The following is a 12,811-nucleotide window of genomic DNA, read 5'->3' on the forward strand; positions in this document are numbered from 1 at the left end:
GGGCGAGTCGGGACAGACAGCTCCTGTCGGCGACAGAGGGACGAACAGGCACCAGCAGGCAGAGAGCCTCCTGCCTGCCGCTGCCGGCTCACCAGCCCCGTTGCTCTGGGGGGTTTGGACCACAGCATCCTTCGGCTACCGCTACTGTGGCAGCGCAGCTTTCGTGATTATTCTTTTAACATCTCCCCCCCCCCATCTCCAGCGTGCAGTTTGTCAGCGCCAGCGCAAACAACAGCCACGGCACAGCCGAACTCACCGCCCGGTGCTGCGTGGCTGCTGTGCAGCGCTGCAGGGGACGCACTCCGGGCTGCAGGCATGGCACCGCAGGGCCCTGGCGAGCTGTCTCTGGGTCCGGGGCTGCCAGATGGGTTTGAATATGTTTGCTCATTCAGCATTCATTTGCAGAATGCTTGTGACATGCCGTTTACCGGAAGACACAATGGCAGTCAAACATTGTTACTTTCTCTTTTGCAATATAAACGCAGCAGTGGAACCTCACATACAAAAAAGGTGGCACATTTGGGCTGCATCCTGAAAACCAGCATATTTTTTTTTTCACGTTCGTGTATTTGCTTTTGCAGTATGGATTTATAAATACCTGCCTGAAGTCTTTGGTGGTTGAAAAGTATGGTGAAGAAACATGGGAAAAATTAAGGTAACGTGTTCCCAATAAATGTAGTGTGTTGAAAGAAAATGCTCAGGAATTTACCAGCAGAGGATTAGAATTTCTCACCGGTAAATGTCAGCTGATGTTTGTCTCAAATAATTATTAGTAGTAGCTAGGAGGGCAACGGCAAGAGTTTCTTACTTTATAACAATTAATACTCTGATACTATTTTTCCCAATTAATTTTTTATATCAGATATTTAAGGATGACATTTAGTCTTACAGAAAATTGTGCCATAAACTCACTGGGTCACTGTGACAGTATTGAAAAGTAATTACATGGAAAAGATGTCATCCTTGATATGAAGTCAGTTTAATTCTGGTACCTTCAGAAAAGCAGCTAAATATATCATAATCTCTGTTTTTGTCTTTACTTTATGAGCTCTGTGGCATTTTCCAAGAGATAAAGATAAAGAAAGGTGAATCTGTGAAAAAAGGTACATACAAACATAGGAACATACAGTACCCATTGTAGCCAGTATAAAAATTCAACAAGTTTTTGGTCAAGTCTGTGGAGACCCAAGAGCCTGATATGGTGGCCACATTGCACAACAAGCTGGTAGACCAGAAGACAAACTAACACTCTGCTTTCTCCAGCCCCCCACAGTATGATACCCTAATCCCTGGAAGAGTTTACTGTGGTACCGTAATGTTGGGTCACCTGAGCGTGTTATACTTACAGCACTGCTGAGACAAGAATATTGTCTCCTCTGTTGCAGACTCCAGGCCGGAGTCCAGGATTCTTTCTTGACTTTTGAGGTGTACAAAGATGAGATCACGATGCGGCTCCTTGACAAAGCCTGCAAAATACTGGGTATGTGTCACCATGCCTCAAGAATGAACCAGCTTGGGTCAAGCCTGAGACTGCAGCCCAGGTTTTATTCTCCAGTGCTCATTGGAATGCCCTCCCTATCTTGCAATTTTTCTACATTTGCTTTTAATCCTCCTGATAGCATTGTTAGACCTTTCAAGCCTTTTGTATTCATTAAGGTATCTTTCTTTTGCCAGGCGTTAATTCTGAGAGAGTTTGGAGAGTATTTCTTTGAGTTCTGTAAACGCTCGGGCTATGACCACATGCTGAGGACGCTGGGTGGAAACCTCTATGAGTTCATAGAGAACCTGGATGCATTGCACAGCTACCTGTCCCTTTCTTACCAGGCAAGTTCCAGTAGGAATTGCTGAGCAGGATGGGTGGACTCTGACAGAGTTTGCATCTCATAGGTGTGAACAAATAATGAAAAAAGATGCTATAACAGGCTTTCCTATGTTCTGGAGCAGGTTACTCCAAAATGTTAGGACAGCTTTTTATTTATTTTTTTTTTTCTGAGTAGTCCTCAACATTAGGTACTATTTAGTACATTGGCTCTAATGGATACTAGATTTTCTTTTTTTTTTTTTACTTTACAGGTCAACTTATTTAATTTTCTATATTTCAGCTGATTGATATTACTGTTTATTTTACTAAGACATGGGCTGCTTTTGTACAAGCGGTATTCATCGGTATTCTTTACCAGAAACAGATTCTGAAGTTCTGTTTTTCTTTGTTTTCCCTCAGGAGATGAATGCACCATCTTTTAGAGTAGAGAAGAATGAAGATGGGTCAATGCATTTACATTACTATTCAGATAGAAGAGGTCTGTGCCATATCGTGCCAGGTAATCAGATAGAATGCAGATATAGATCAGCTGGTAACGCAATTTATCTACAGAATAGTAACGCATTTGCAGATATACTTTGCTCCTGTTTCAGAATCTATTTTTCAGATGAAGTCTGGCCATGGAATTGAAGCCTGGTAGAGTTCAGTCACCAGGCAACTGACCTTGGTATTTCCCCACTGCCTGATTACTGCTAGCTTCCAGGGCTTCATCAAGATCAGCAATATGACAACCCAGGCCATACCTGTCTGTTCCTCCTTTAGCATTCCTGTAGAATTCCTTTCCTGGAAGCAAAATTAAAGTTCACAGTGTGTTGTTTCTACCTGTTGATTAGTTCTCAGTAACTCCCACTCCTTAAATGACAGTCAAGTACGAATTATAGCTGATTTGAAGACATCCATCCATCCATTCATAAATACTCCTGCAGTACATACAATCTGTAAAACTACTATCGAAACCAGCTCAAAACTGTGTCTTTTTCTGGCATTAAGAGTCTCAACAGCTGTATGTGTGCAAGGGTTTAACAGCTGTGAAGTCTGTCAGAGATGATCATATTCCTTTCTTACATAGATGCTGCTGAATTTAGAAATTTATCGAAACCCTTTGTCAGAACTCATTTCATATTCCTGTTAAAGCACAGAGATACCTGGAATTTCAGACAGAGCTTTTCACGTCATGGTCCAGTGTTTTGCCTAAGAGCTAAGCAGAAATGAGAGGACTGATTGTGCATCTCCACGAAAGATATTTCCTTCCTTTCAGAAGAAAATACGCTGCGACAACTGAAAGAGATTGTTACAGCAGAATCTCTTCAGACCCTGTGCACGTTTTGGGTTAGCGTGAATTCGTGGTATTGCTATGTATGACTATTTGGACGTATTTTTCAGATATCCTGCTGACCTTTTTCTATTGAAAGTAAGCATTTGTCATCAGACAAGACAAAAGAAACAGTAACTTTAAAGCTTACCTCCTGTGCACATGTACTTATCATGGCAAAGGTAGTAGGAACAACATAGGTAACAACAGGTTGCTTTCTTCTTCCAGAGTTCTTTGGGAAAATGATTTCTGAAACAGTGAAATTCCACTGTGGGCCCTCTAAAAGGGAAAACGGAAAGGGTTTGTTCCTGGCAATACTTTGTCTTTTGTCTCCCCTTCAGGAATCATCGGTGCAGCAGCCCTGGATTTTTTTAACATTGAGATTTCAATGGAAATTGTCAATCAAACAGAGGAAGAAGAAAGAACAGGGAAAAAAGAACATATTGTTTTTCTTGTCACTCAAAACCCTGTATTATCATACAAGGAAAGAAATGAATTTTCTTCCTCACCTCAGTATCTTGCTGACTCTGAAAAACTGAATAAAGAGGTATTTCAATATTCATTATCACTATATTATTAAAATAAAAAGACCCTTGAATTTCCCTTTGTATTTCTTTCAACAGGACCTTGAAAAAGCCAAGAATGCAATTAGAGACAGAGGAAGCTCTCTTTGCCCTGTCAAGAAAAGTCATTGGAAAACAATAAGAGGAATAATCACATTAGGAAAAGGTGAGACATCATTCAGAGGGAGCTTATCATCCTTTCTGAGTCTCTTCAATGAGAAAGTCAGTAAGCGTCCCTATCTCCACCCACCCATCCATTCTGAAATTCCCATTCATATTTTCTTTGTGTTCTTTCACAATGTTTCTGGTTAAGTTTCTTTTGGTTCGACACTGGTAATCAAAGAAAAATTGCAGATAATTAGCATGCTTAGCAATGACAGATACTTAAGTGCAATATGACCTGTCACTTTTGTCTCTTAAACAGGGTTTTCATCTGAAAAGTATTTTTCTATAAAATATATCAATGTATGGTACATTTTACTTCCTTCTCATGTCACTTGCTCAATGATGATGAATTTAAAAGAGTGTTTTTTAACTTGGTAGCTGACACTCCTTTCCAAAGTCATCAACTATAGTAAATTCTGAAAGCCAGATTACACTCTCTGCTACCCAAAAATCTATTGCTAATGTAGTAATCTCTGTTATACCTTTACATATTACATGTTTATAGTCTCTGTTTATATGCATATCTGTTTATAAAACAGACGGTGATGTTACCAGGATTTTTGCTGTTACGACCTTTTGATTCCTCAAGAGGAATGAGGATCCAGCTCAGTATCTCCAAGCTGTCTAGATTCTGGGACGAGTGAAAAATTGAGCTGGATATCATCCGGTGTAGTGCCAAATGCAATACAAAAGCAGATATACTGAGTAAGAACTTAATATATATTCAAAAGAGTAGTAATATTAGTTAAAAAAAGGCTTTAACAATAAGTGCTAGGAGTTGCCGAGAGCCAGACTTTGAAAGATGACCAACCCCCATTGACTTCTGCTGAAGTGGTAAGAGGTCTTAAAGTCGAGTCCTAACTTTGTAATCTTCATCACCAGTCTTCTGAGTGACTTAAGCATTTGTTATCAAGCAGAATTTACCGCAGTCACTGTCATAGCCAGCTTCTGGGGGGAAGAGATTGCTTGAAATAATAATCCTTTTGATTATTGTGGGTTACTGGAGGACTCCAGTTTATACTGTGAAGATCAAAGGCTTTGGGTGCTTCAGGCAGACGAGCACTTCTGACTATTCTGCAGTTTGATTCTGTTTACAAAGCTATCTGTTCACTAGCAAGCACAAGCTGCTCTGTAGATGTGTGACCATTTGGGAAAACAGCACAGGGTAAGTAAAACGGAAACCGAGCAGTAGTTTGTTGTCTGTGCTACAGACTAGAGTTCTTTGTACAGGAGACTGAAACCCAGATCATTCTGGGGCCTTTCTCCATAAGTGCTCCTTAGGAGCTGGCACAGTGTATTGAATCCACTTCTGCCTACGTTTTTGGAGGGATATGTTGTATTGCTGTGTTATATTGCTATGACATCTGCAAATTCATAGAGCAACAACATCTAGAATTGTTCATCTATTCTTACTGTTTCCACATAATTTCACGCATTTAATGCTCTGTGCTTTTTGTGTGGTTAAGTTTTAAACTCTCAGCCGACTCAGGTTAGTTTCTAATCAACTGCATATTAAACTGTGGAGCATTTAGCACAGATGTATGCACATTTCTGGACTCAATTTGTCTTCACTCATTATGCTATAGGGTCCTGTCTCAGTGCTAAAAAGTAATGTTGACAGGTTTTATGAGGTGCAGCCTGATTAAAAACTTCACATTTACCTTGCCACAGGTAAGCTCCTGAGAGGATTTGATCCTGTTTACCCCAAGAGCCTCTGGATTGACACAAAAACATTTTGCAATGGACTTCCTTTTCATATGGTTTTTGACAAAGAGGTAGGACAAGCATTTGGTAAGGGCATTTAGTTTGCATGGACCACAGAATAATTTTCTTCTGTTTCGCCCGTCCTACCCCTCACTGCTGCGTGTGCTGTATGTAGGGCACACTCGTTTACAGCATTTACAGAAGTGCTCTGTACGGAGACATGCAGTAAAAGTCACTCTTAACAACCAGATCTGGATCACTTCAGATAGCAGTCTCCTTTGAATTTATTGAGATTACCGTGTCTGAAATAGCTGCAGATGTGCCAGCAAAGCCTATTGCAGCAGTCTATCTGTTACCAAACATGGAACAGAATTTTCTGAGGCTTCCAGACACCCTTCTGTCCTTGGATGTGCCCAAGACATGACCCGTCCTTGAAACTGGCTTTGTACATATAGGTAGTCACTCTTCTCCTCCCAGTTACCAATCTGTCCAAAGGCTTTTGTGAGGCTTTGATGGCAGCTCAGGCTCTGCACACTTCCTGAGTCTACGCCTACATGCTTCTGTTGGGAAAACCCAGCTGCCTACTAAATCGGGCAACATGCAGACCCATCGAGTAGGAACTGGATAAAAACATCTCTTTATCTTCCAGAGGAGGACTGAATCTCCTCTCCTGTGCACACATCCTTTGCAGCAGTGGAATTGCCTTTCCCTTCACAGAGACTGCTCCGTGGCTGGTTTCCAATTAGCCTGGGTTCCCACCAAGCTACGGGATGTCCTGCTCCCAGTTCCATGCAGAGGATATTACCTTAAGGCAGGAGCAGAGGAAGGAGAAGCTGAGTGGGACAGCAGAAGAAAACTGAATACAGCCACTCAGGGAACATGTTTTGGCATCACGCTGAGAGAGGTTCCAGAGCACAGAGTCTGCTTCATGCCACTGTCCACATTAGCCAAAGTTCAGAGTTTTAAACCTTTCAAGACATCCAGTCAGCATAATTTGATAAAATTACCAGTGTGGAATAAAGGGCAAGTCCTGCACCCACTATTGGTAGCTTGCTTAGAGCTTAAATTACTCTGATGACAAGCAATGAAAGTAGGGTGGACGTTTCTGCAGCAGTTAAGAACTCATATATGGTCAGCAGGCTAAAAGAGAAAGACAACCTTTACACAGCAATGGTTAAGAGAAGATAACCCATGGCATCCGCTAGACAATTGATATTGGCCAAGAAATTGCATGCCACGTTTATTTTCTCTTTGGCAAGCAGGACATGCTCTGGTATCTCTAATTTTCTCTTGCAGATACCTGTAAGGCTTTCTGTTAGGCTACACAAATGCAAGCAAGAATAAGAGCAGATATGTGTTTTTCTGGTTTTTGTTTTATTTTGATTCGAACAATTGATATGGAAGAGCATTTGGATAATAACATTCCTGTCTAGGGACTTTGTCTTGCTATGAAGGACACTCATTCAGAGCTTTGCAGTAATGTGCTAATAAGATAGAAGCTTTGCTCTGAAATAAGCCGTCTAGTATAGCAGGACTAAGTGTGTGTATGTGTATAAACAGTGATCAGCTATAACTTGGCCTGCACCTAAACAGGATATAAATTATAACACATTGTCCCTATTTTCTTTTTAAGCTCAGAGTGAAGCAAGCTGGGGTGAGCATTCAAAAGATTGTACCTGGCCTTCAGACCATGGGCATCTGCTTGGATCAATACTTCAGTATCGTTCACCCAGAAGTACCCTTCACCATCTCTAGCATTCAGAAGTTTATCAACAGCCAATTTGTTTTCCAGACTAGAAGAGAGATGATGCCAGAGCCATGGAAACAACGGCCAATGCTAGAGCTGAGAGGTACTTCACTGTTTTCAATAGCATAAGTGTTCATATTAAATGAAGAATTTTGCTGGAGTTGAACGAATGCCTTTCTAAGGACTCCTGGCTTCACATAATTCTTATAAATGGCCTTGTCTTTGTGCAGTGACAAGAGGATTAGATGGTTCTGTTTAGAGAAACAGCACTTTAAGATGCTTATACAAAAATTCTGCTGTTATCTCACCAGATTCTGAAGGCTTTTGGTCAGAAATAACAGTAACACTCCCATTTGAAAGGCTTGGAAAGACGGTGTTTTTTCTAGTACCATAAACCCCACATGTTTTCTGGTTTCCTGACTAACAGGTGCAAGGCCAAGGGAGGATTAGATTGTTTTCTGAACCACCTCTAGTCTTGGCTGTTCAGAGTCACAGAATTGACTTAACTCCAGTTGAGTTTGGGGGGGATGTCTGGAAATTGTCCAGTGTCAAAGCAGGGTCAGCTGCAGCAGGTTACTCAGGACCATGTCTAGCTGTATTCAAGAACAGAGACCGTGTGACCTACCTGCTGTCTAATCACTCTTACAGTAAAAAGGGGTTTGTAGTGTTTAAATGGAATTCTTGCATTTCAGTTCGTGACCATTGTGTCTTGTCCTTTCATTGGATACCACTGAGAAAAGTATTTTTTACTTCCTCCCATTAGGTATTTATACATATTGATAAGCTTGCCCCAGGGTTTGTCTTCTCTAGGCTGAACAACCCCAGCTCCCTCCGCTTCTCCTTGTCTGACAGATGCTCCAAGCCTCCCGAGGTCCTCCATCCTTTACTTCTTGAAAAGAGGAGTGACATTTGCTTCCTTCCAGTCCTCAGGAACCTTCCCCAGTCACCATGACCTTTCAAAACTAATTGAGAGCAGCCTTGCAGTGACACTGGCCAGCTCCCTCAGTACTCCTGGATGCATCACATCAGGTTTCACGGACTTTTGTATATCCAATTTGTTTAAATGTTTACTAACCTGCTCCTCCTGTGCTGAGGGTAGCTCTTCATTGCTCCCACAGGTCTCAGGGGCCTGAGGTTCCCAAAGGGCGATTTTTACCAAAGGAGTCACTGAGTACCTTGGACTTTTCCATTTCTCGTCAGATCCCTTGCCCTATTCAGCAGAAGGCCCACGTTTTCACTAGTCTTCCTTTTGCTGCTAATATACCTGTAGAAGCCCTTCTTATTCCTCGACAGATGTAACTCCATGTGGGTTTTGGCTTTTTCAACACTGCCTTATCCTCTGGGGTTACCTGACCCAGCTTTCACCTCCTGTATTCTACTTTTATGTTTGAGTTTAGTCAGAAGATCCTTGTTCATCCATGCAGGCCCCTGCCACATGTCTTGACTTTCTCCACATTGGGATAGAACTTGGAAGAGGAGATCCTTGGAAATGAACCAGCTCTTCTGGACCCTTCTTCTTCTCAAGACTGTATCCTACTGGATTCTTCCAAGCAGATCCCTGAACGTACAAAACCCAGGGTTGCGATTTTGCTTTTTCGCTTTATTTGCTCCTTTCAGGATCCTGCACTCCACCATCCCACAGTCAGTGTAGCCAAGGCTGCGCCCAGCTTTCCTGTCAGTAGTTCTTCACTGGTTGTGAGTATCAAGTCTAGCAGGACACCTCCCGTTATAAGCTCATATCAGTTGTGTCAGGAAGCTCACCTGTGTCAGTGCCTCGGTGCACTCCAGAAACCTCCTGAATTGCTTGTTCCCTGCTGCGTTGTTGGTCCAGCAGATATCAAAGTAGTTAAAGTCTACCATGAGGCTTCCTCCACTCGTCTTAAGAAGGTCTCATCTAATTTTTCTTCCTGAGTGGGGGCTCTGTAGCATATCACAGCATCGCCTGCAGTAGTCTGCTCTCTAACCCTTATCTAGAAGCTCTCAGCTGGACAGAATTCAGCCCTAGGCAGAGCTCCATGCTCCCTTGCTCTCTCCTCTCCTCTCCTCTCCTCTCCTCTCCTCTCCTCTCCTCTCCTCTCCTCTCCTCTCCTCTCCTCTCCGACCTTCCTAAAGAGTCTGCATTCATCCTTTGCAGTGCTCCAGGTGTGTGAACCATCCCACCAAGCCTCTATGATCCCAGTGACACGGGGCTCAGCATGGAGATGCGCTGAGCTGCAAAAGTACCTGTCCACGTCTCACCTCCTCATAGCTCTACACGTTGCCCTGTGCGCCTGATGCGGGGTCAGTTGCGTTGCTCAGAATTTTTGTTTTTAACAGAGAAATTACTGCTTGGTACTTGGACCAACATTTTAAACCCAGCCACCCAGCATGGGCAAGGCCACCTCAGCAAGCTGGGGCTGCACCTTTGGCGCGTACAGACAAGGACAAGACGGCGGGATGAGCGTTCCCGCAGTAACGCGCTGCCCAGCATCGTTCCCTCCCATCTGCTGGGCGAAGGGCAGGAAGGGGCAGGGGACGAGGGAAGTGCTTTGATAACGTTGCTACAGCTGGAGGAAAGAAATGTCTGCCGCTGCAACTCCCTGAGTTTTGATTCCTAAAATGTGAGTGCGTTGTTCAGTTCTCCTCCTCTCTTTGAGGGGAGAAATTTGCTACTGGCAAATAGATTAGTTAGCTGTGCTTTTATATTTTGTAGTTGCATTTTCAAATTCTGATTTTTGCCCTCCTCTCCATTTTAAGACTTCAGCAGTTAAAATTATTGCAGCCAAAAAAGAGATTTTATCTGCTTTATTTTAACTGAGATGAATGAGTATAAAATGATTCTCTGCTTCACGTAATTAACTATAATGACATTTTGTTTAAGTGTTCTGTGACCTCAATTTTGCCTCTCTGATCTATATGATATGACCTAATTTTCCCTTCCTTCCTTTCACCCTTACATGGTGAGTGTCAAATCTGGTATTGCTGAGATTCAGAAAAAAATAAAAGTTTAGGGAGACCTTGAAAAAAAGTGATATTACCAAAACAAGGCAGTTTAACTAGTCACAGGCACAATTTTACTTCCTCTTATCCTGTCAGGGCTAATTCACATGCTATCTCTGGTGTTCTAGTCCTGTTAGTTTTCAAGCTGACATCCTGGGGATGGGGTGAAGGAGGAAATATAATAGAAATTCCTAGACTGGTTTTCAGAAACCGAGTATACTTAGGAAGCAAATAAAGAATAATAATAACTATTATTTTAAAAATAAAAACCCATAACAATATCTCAACAAAGAAAACAAAATCCTAATCCCCCTCCAAAAATAACTTCTACCATTCAGGCCTTTTTGTACCTGCTGCTTTGTATGATCATAGGGACTGAAAGCTTCAGCTTCCAGCAAGGAAGGCTCCGTTGACTTTACTGGGGCCACGTTCTAATCACTGTGACATTAAACTTCACCCTTTTCATTTAATCATTGTGAGTCTCAGCTTCCCTGTGCACGATGCTGACCAACTGGCTTCAGGGGCAGCTCAAGAACTCGCAGCACAGTAGAGGAGAGATGTTGCGAGCACTGGGTTTCCTCCTGAGGAAGAGAGACCTGAAGCAGGGCTGGGCTCTGACTAGCAGTTGCAATGTGTGAGTGACAGTTTTCTAGGTCCTGAAATCTTTTTATTTGCCTAGTGTACTTCTTCCAGAGAAGTCCACCTCTAATTCCAGGAAACGGAGTAATCCCTGTGATGACCCAGGCCCTACAGAGAGCCGCTGTCCTTAGAACTTATCCCCTAATATTAACATCAGTAACACAGAGCATCGTGAAAGTCCAAGCTGCTGAAAAGTCTTACCAAAACTTGTTTCAAACAGGCCAGATGATCTGGATGGAGTCCCTGCAGTGCATGCTCTATCTCTGCTCACCCTTGCTTCGCACTTTGCATGAGCTGGAGGAGCGACAGATGCATATTGCAGACATTGCACCTCACGATGTGACCAGGGATTTGATTCTTCTCAATCAGCAGCGACTGGCAGAGATGGAGCTCTCGAACCAGCTGGAGAGGAAGAAGGAAGAACTGCGGATACTGTCAAAGCACCTAGAGGAAGAGAAGAAAAAGACTGAAGCTCTGCTCTATGCCATGCTTCCTCAGCACGTGGCCAACCAGCTGAAAGAGGGGAAACGAGTTGAAGCAGGTGAATGCATAAGATGCAGCCATGGTGCGTGCGCCAGGTGTGATGGTGGCAGAGAGATTGGGGTGCTGGCACAGCCCCATGCTCGCTGTTGTGGAGTACATTCTGTACTTGGTGACATTAAGGGGAGGAGGACCACAGACCCTTAATCTCACCAGTAACAAAGCTTAGACGATTCCTTCAAGCACAGCTTTGGAAGCTAATTGCAAAAATAGTTCCCTAGGAGATGAAAGGTGGTAGCAGCTGCCCATTCAGGGATGAAAGCACAGTGTTTCAACAGTACACTGAGATTTTGTTTTTAACGTGGGTATACAGGGAAATAAGAGCTCGAAAATGAAAGGAATAAAGCAAATTGGTCTTAGAAAATTCCCTTAGTTACTCTATGCTGTCTATAAACCTAGATTCATCATGATTCCTATTGTTATTAAGGATTGCATGTAAGATTATATCTAAATTCCCTTTATGAAGCTAGGTGTAAAGAGCTAAGTAGATAAACTTAGCTTGAATATGGATGGACAAAGGGATGTGTTCAGATGTCTGGACTGTTTGAGATGTGCTATGGTTCTTATATTTTGTATACTTTTATATCAACGTGTCTCATATCAGCACCTATATATGAGTATTAAAACTGATAGGTCATATGTCTTAAAAGAATGATGAGAAAGTAATGTTTGCAAACAAATCTCAAACAGATGTGGTGGCTGTCCAACCCGTACAATTATTTACTCCTGCTCTTTCTGCTCACAGGGGAGTTCAAGGAGTGCACCATATTATTCAGTGATGTTGTGACCTTCACCAGTATCTGTGCGCAGTGTGAGCCTATCCAGATCGTTCTCATGCTAAATTCGATGTACCTGCGGTTTGACAGGCTGACCACAGTGCACGACGTGTACAAGGTATGCACGGATCGATGGAGACTGTGGGAGTAGTCTGGAAACAGATTTTGCTGTTGCTGGTTGGGGATTTCTGGTTTTGTTTTTAAATACAATTAAATCAGCGCAATTTTTAAGAAGCCTTAAAATAATGTGTATTTGTCATGACTGCACAGAGAAACTAAAATATGTCCAGGGGTGTGATTAAACATGTTTAAAATTTCTGACCTTCTAGCTCCTTCTTCCTTCTCCTGTCTCAAATGCCTACCCAAGATGACAGGATATCCTATTTTATGGACCAGTTTGAATACTTTTCCTAGTTCTTTTATCCCAATCTGTTGTAAAATAGGCCACTATGGCATTAAGCATCTCCTTTGGTGAGAAATAACATTATAAGAAGTACCCAGATAATACCTAGACTTTGTTTTGCTTCATGGAGATGAAATATAACAAGGGAAAATGCAGAGTCC

The 12,811-nt window shown here is 42.5% G+C and overlaps 1 protein-coding gene across 1 annotated transcript; it reads left to right on the forward strand.

Annotated features, from left to right (window-relative positions):
• Positions 1 to 566: 566 nt before the first annotated feature.
• On the forward strand, positions 567 to 12,365 carry LOC104537190 (guanylate cyclase soluble subunit beta-2-like; the record flags this gene model as incomplete). Its single annotated transcript, XM_010180000.1, has 10 exons — positions 567 to 655; positions 1,386 to 1,484; positions 1,629 to 1,824; positions 2,222 to 2,321; positions 3,476 to 3,681; positions 3,758 to 3,863; positions 5,534 to 5,637; positions 7,200 to 7,416; positions 11,152 to 11,472; positions 12,217 to 12,365. Coding segments are annotated over exons 2-10 (1,437 nt in total), but the record flags the coding sequence as incomplete, so codon positions are not given.
• Positions 12,366 to 12,811: the final 446 nt, after the last annotated feature.

The sequence above is a fragment of the Mesitornis unicolor genome, unplaced genomic scaffold (assembly GCF_000695765.1).
Source record: "Mesitornis unicolor isolate BGI_N332 unplaced genomic scaffold, ASM69576v1 scaffold15652, whole genome shotgun sequence".
NCBI classification, from domain to species: Eukaryota; Metazoa; Chordata; class Aves; order Mesitornithiformes; family Mesitornithidae; genus Mesitornis; species Mesitornis unicolor.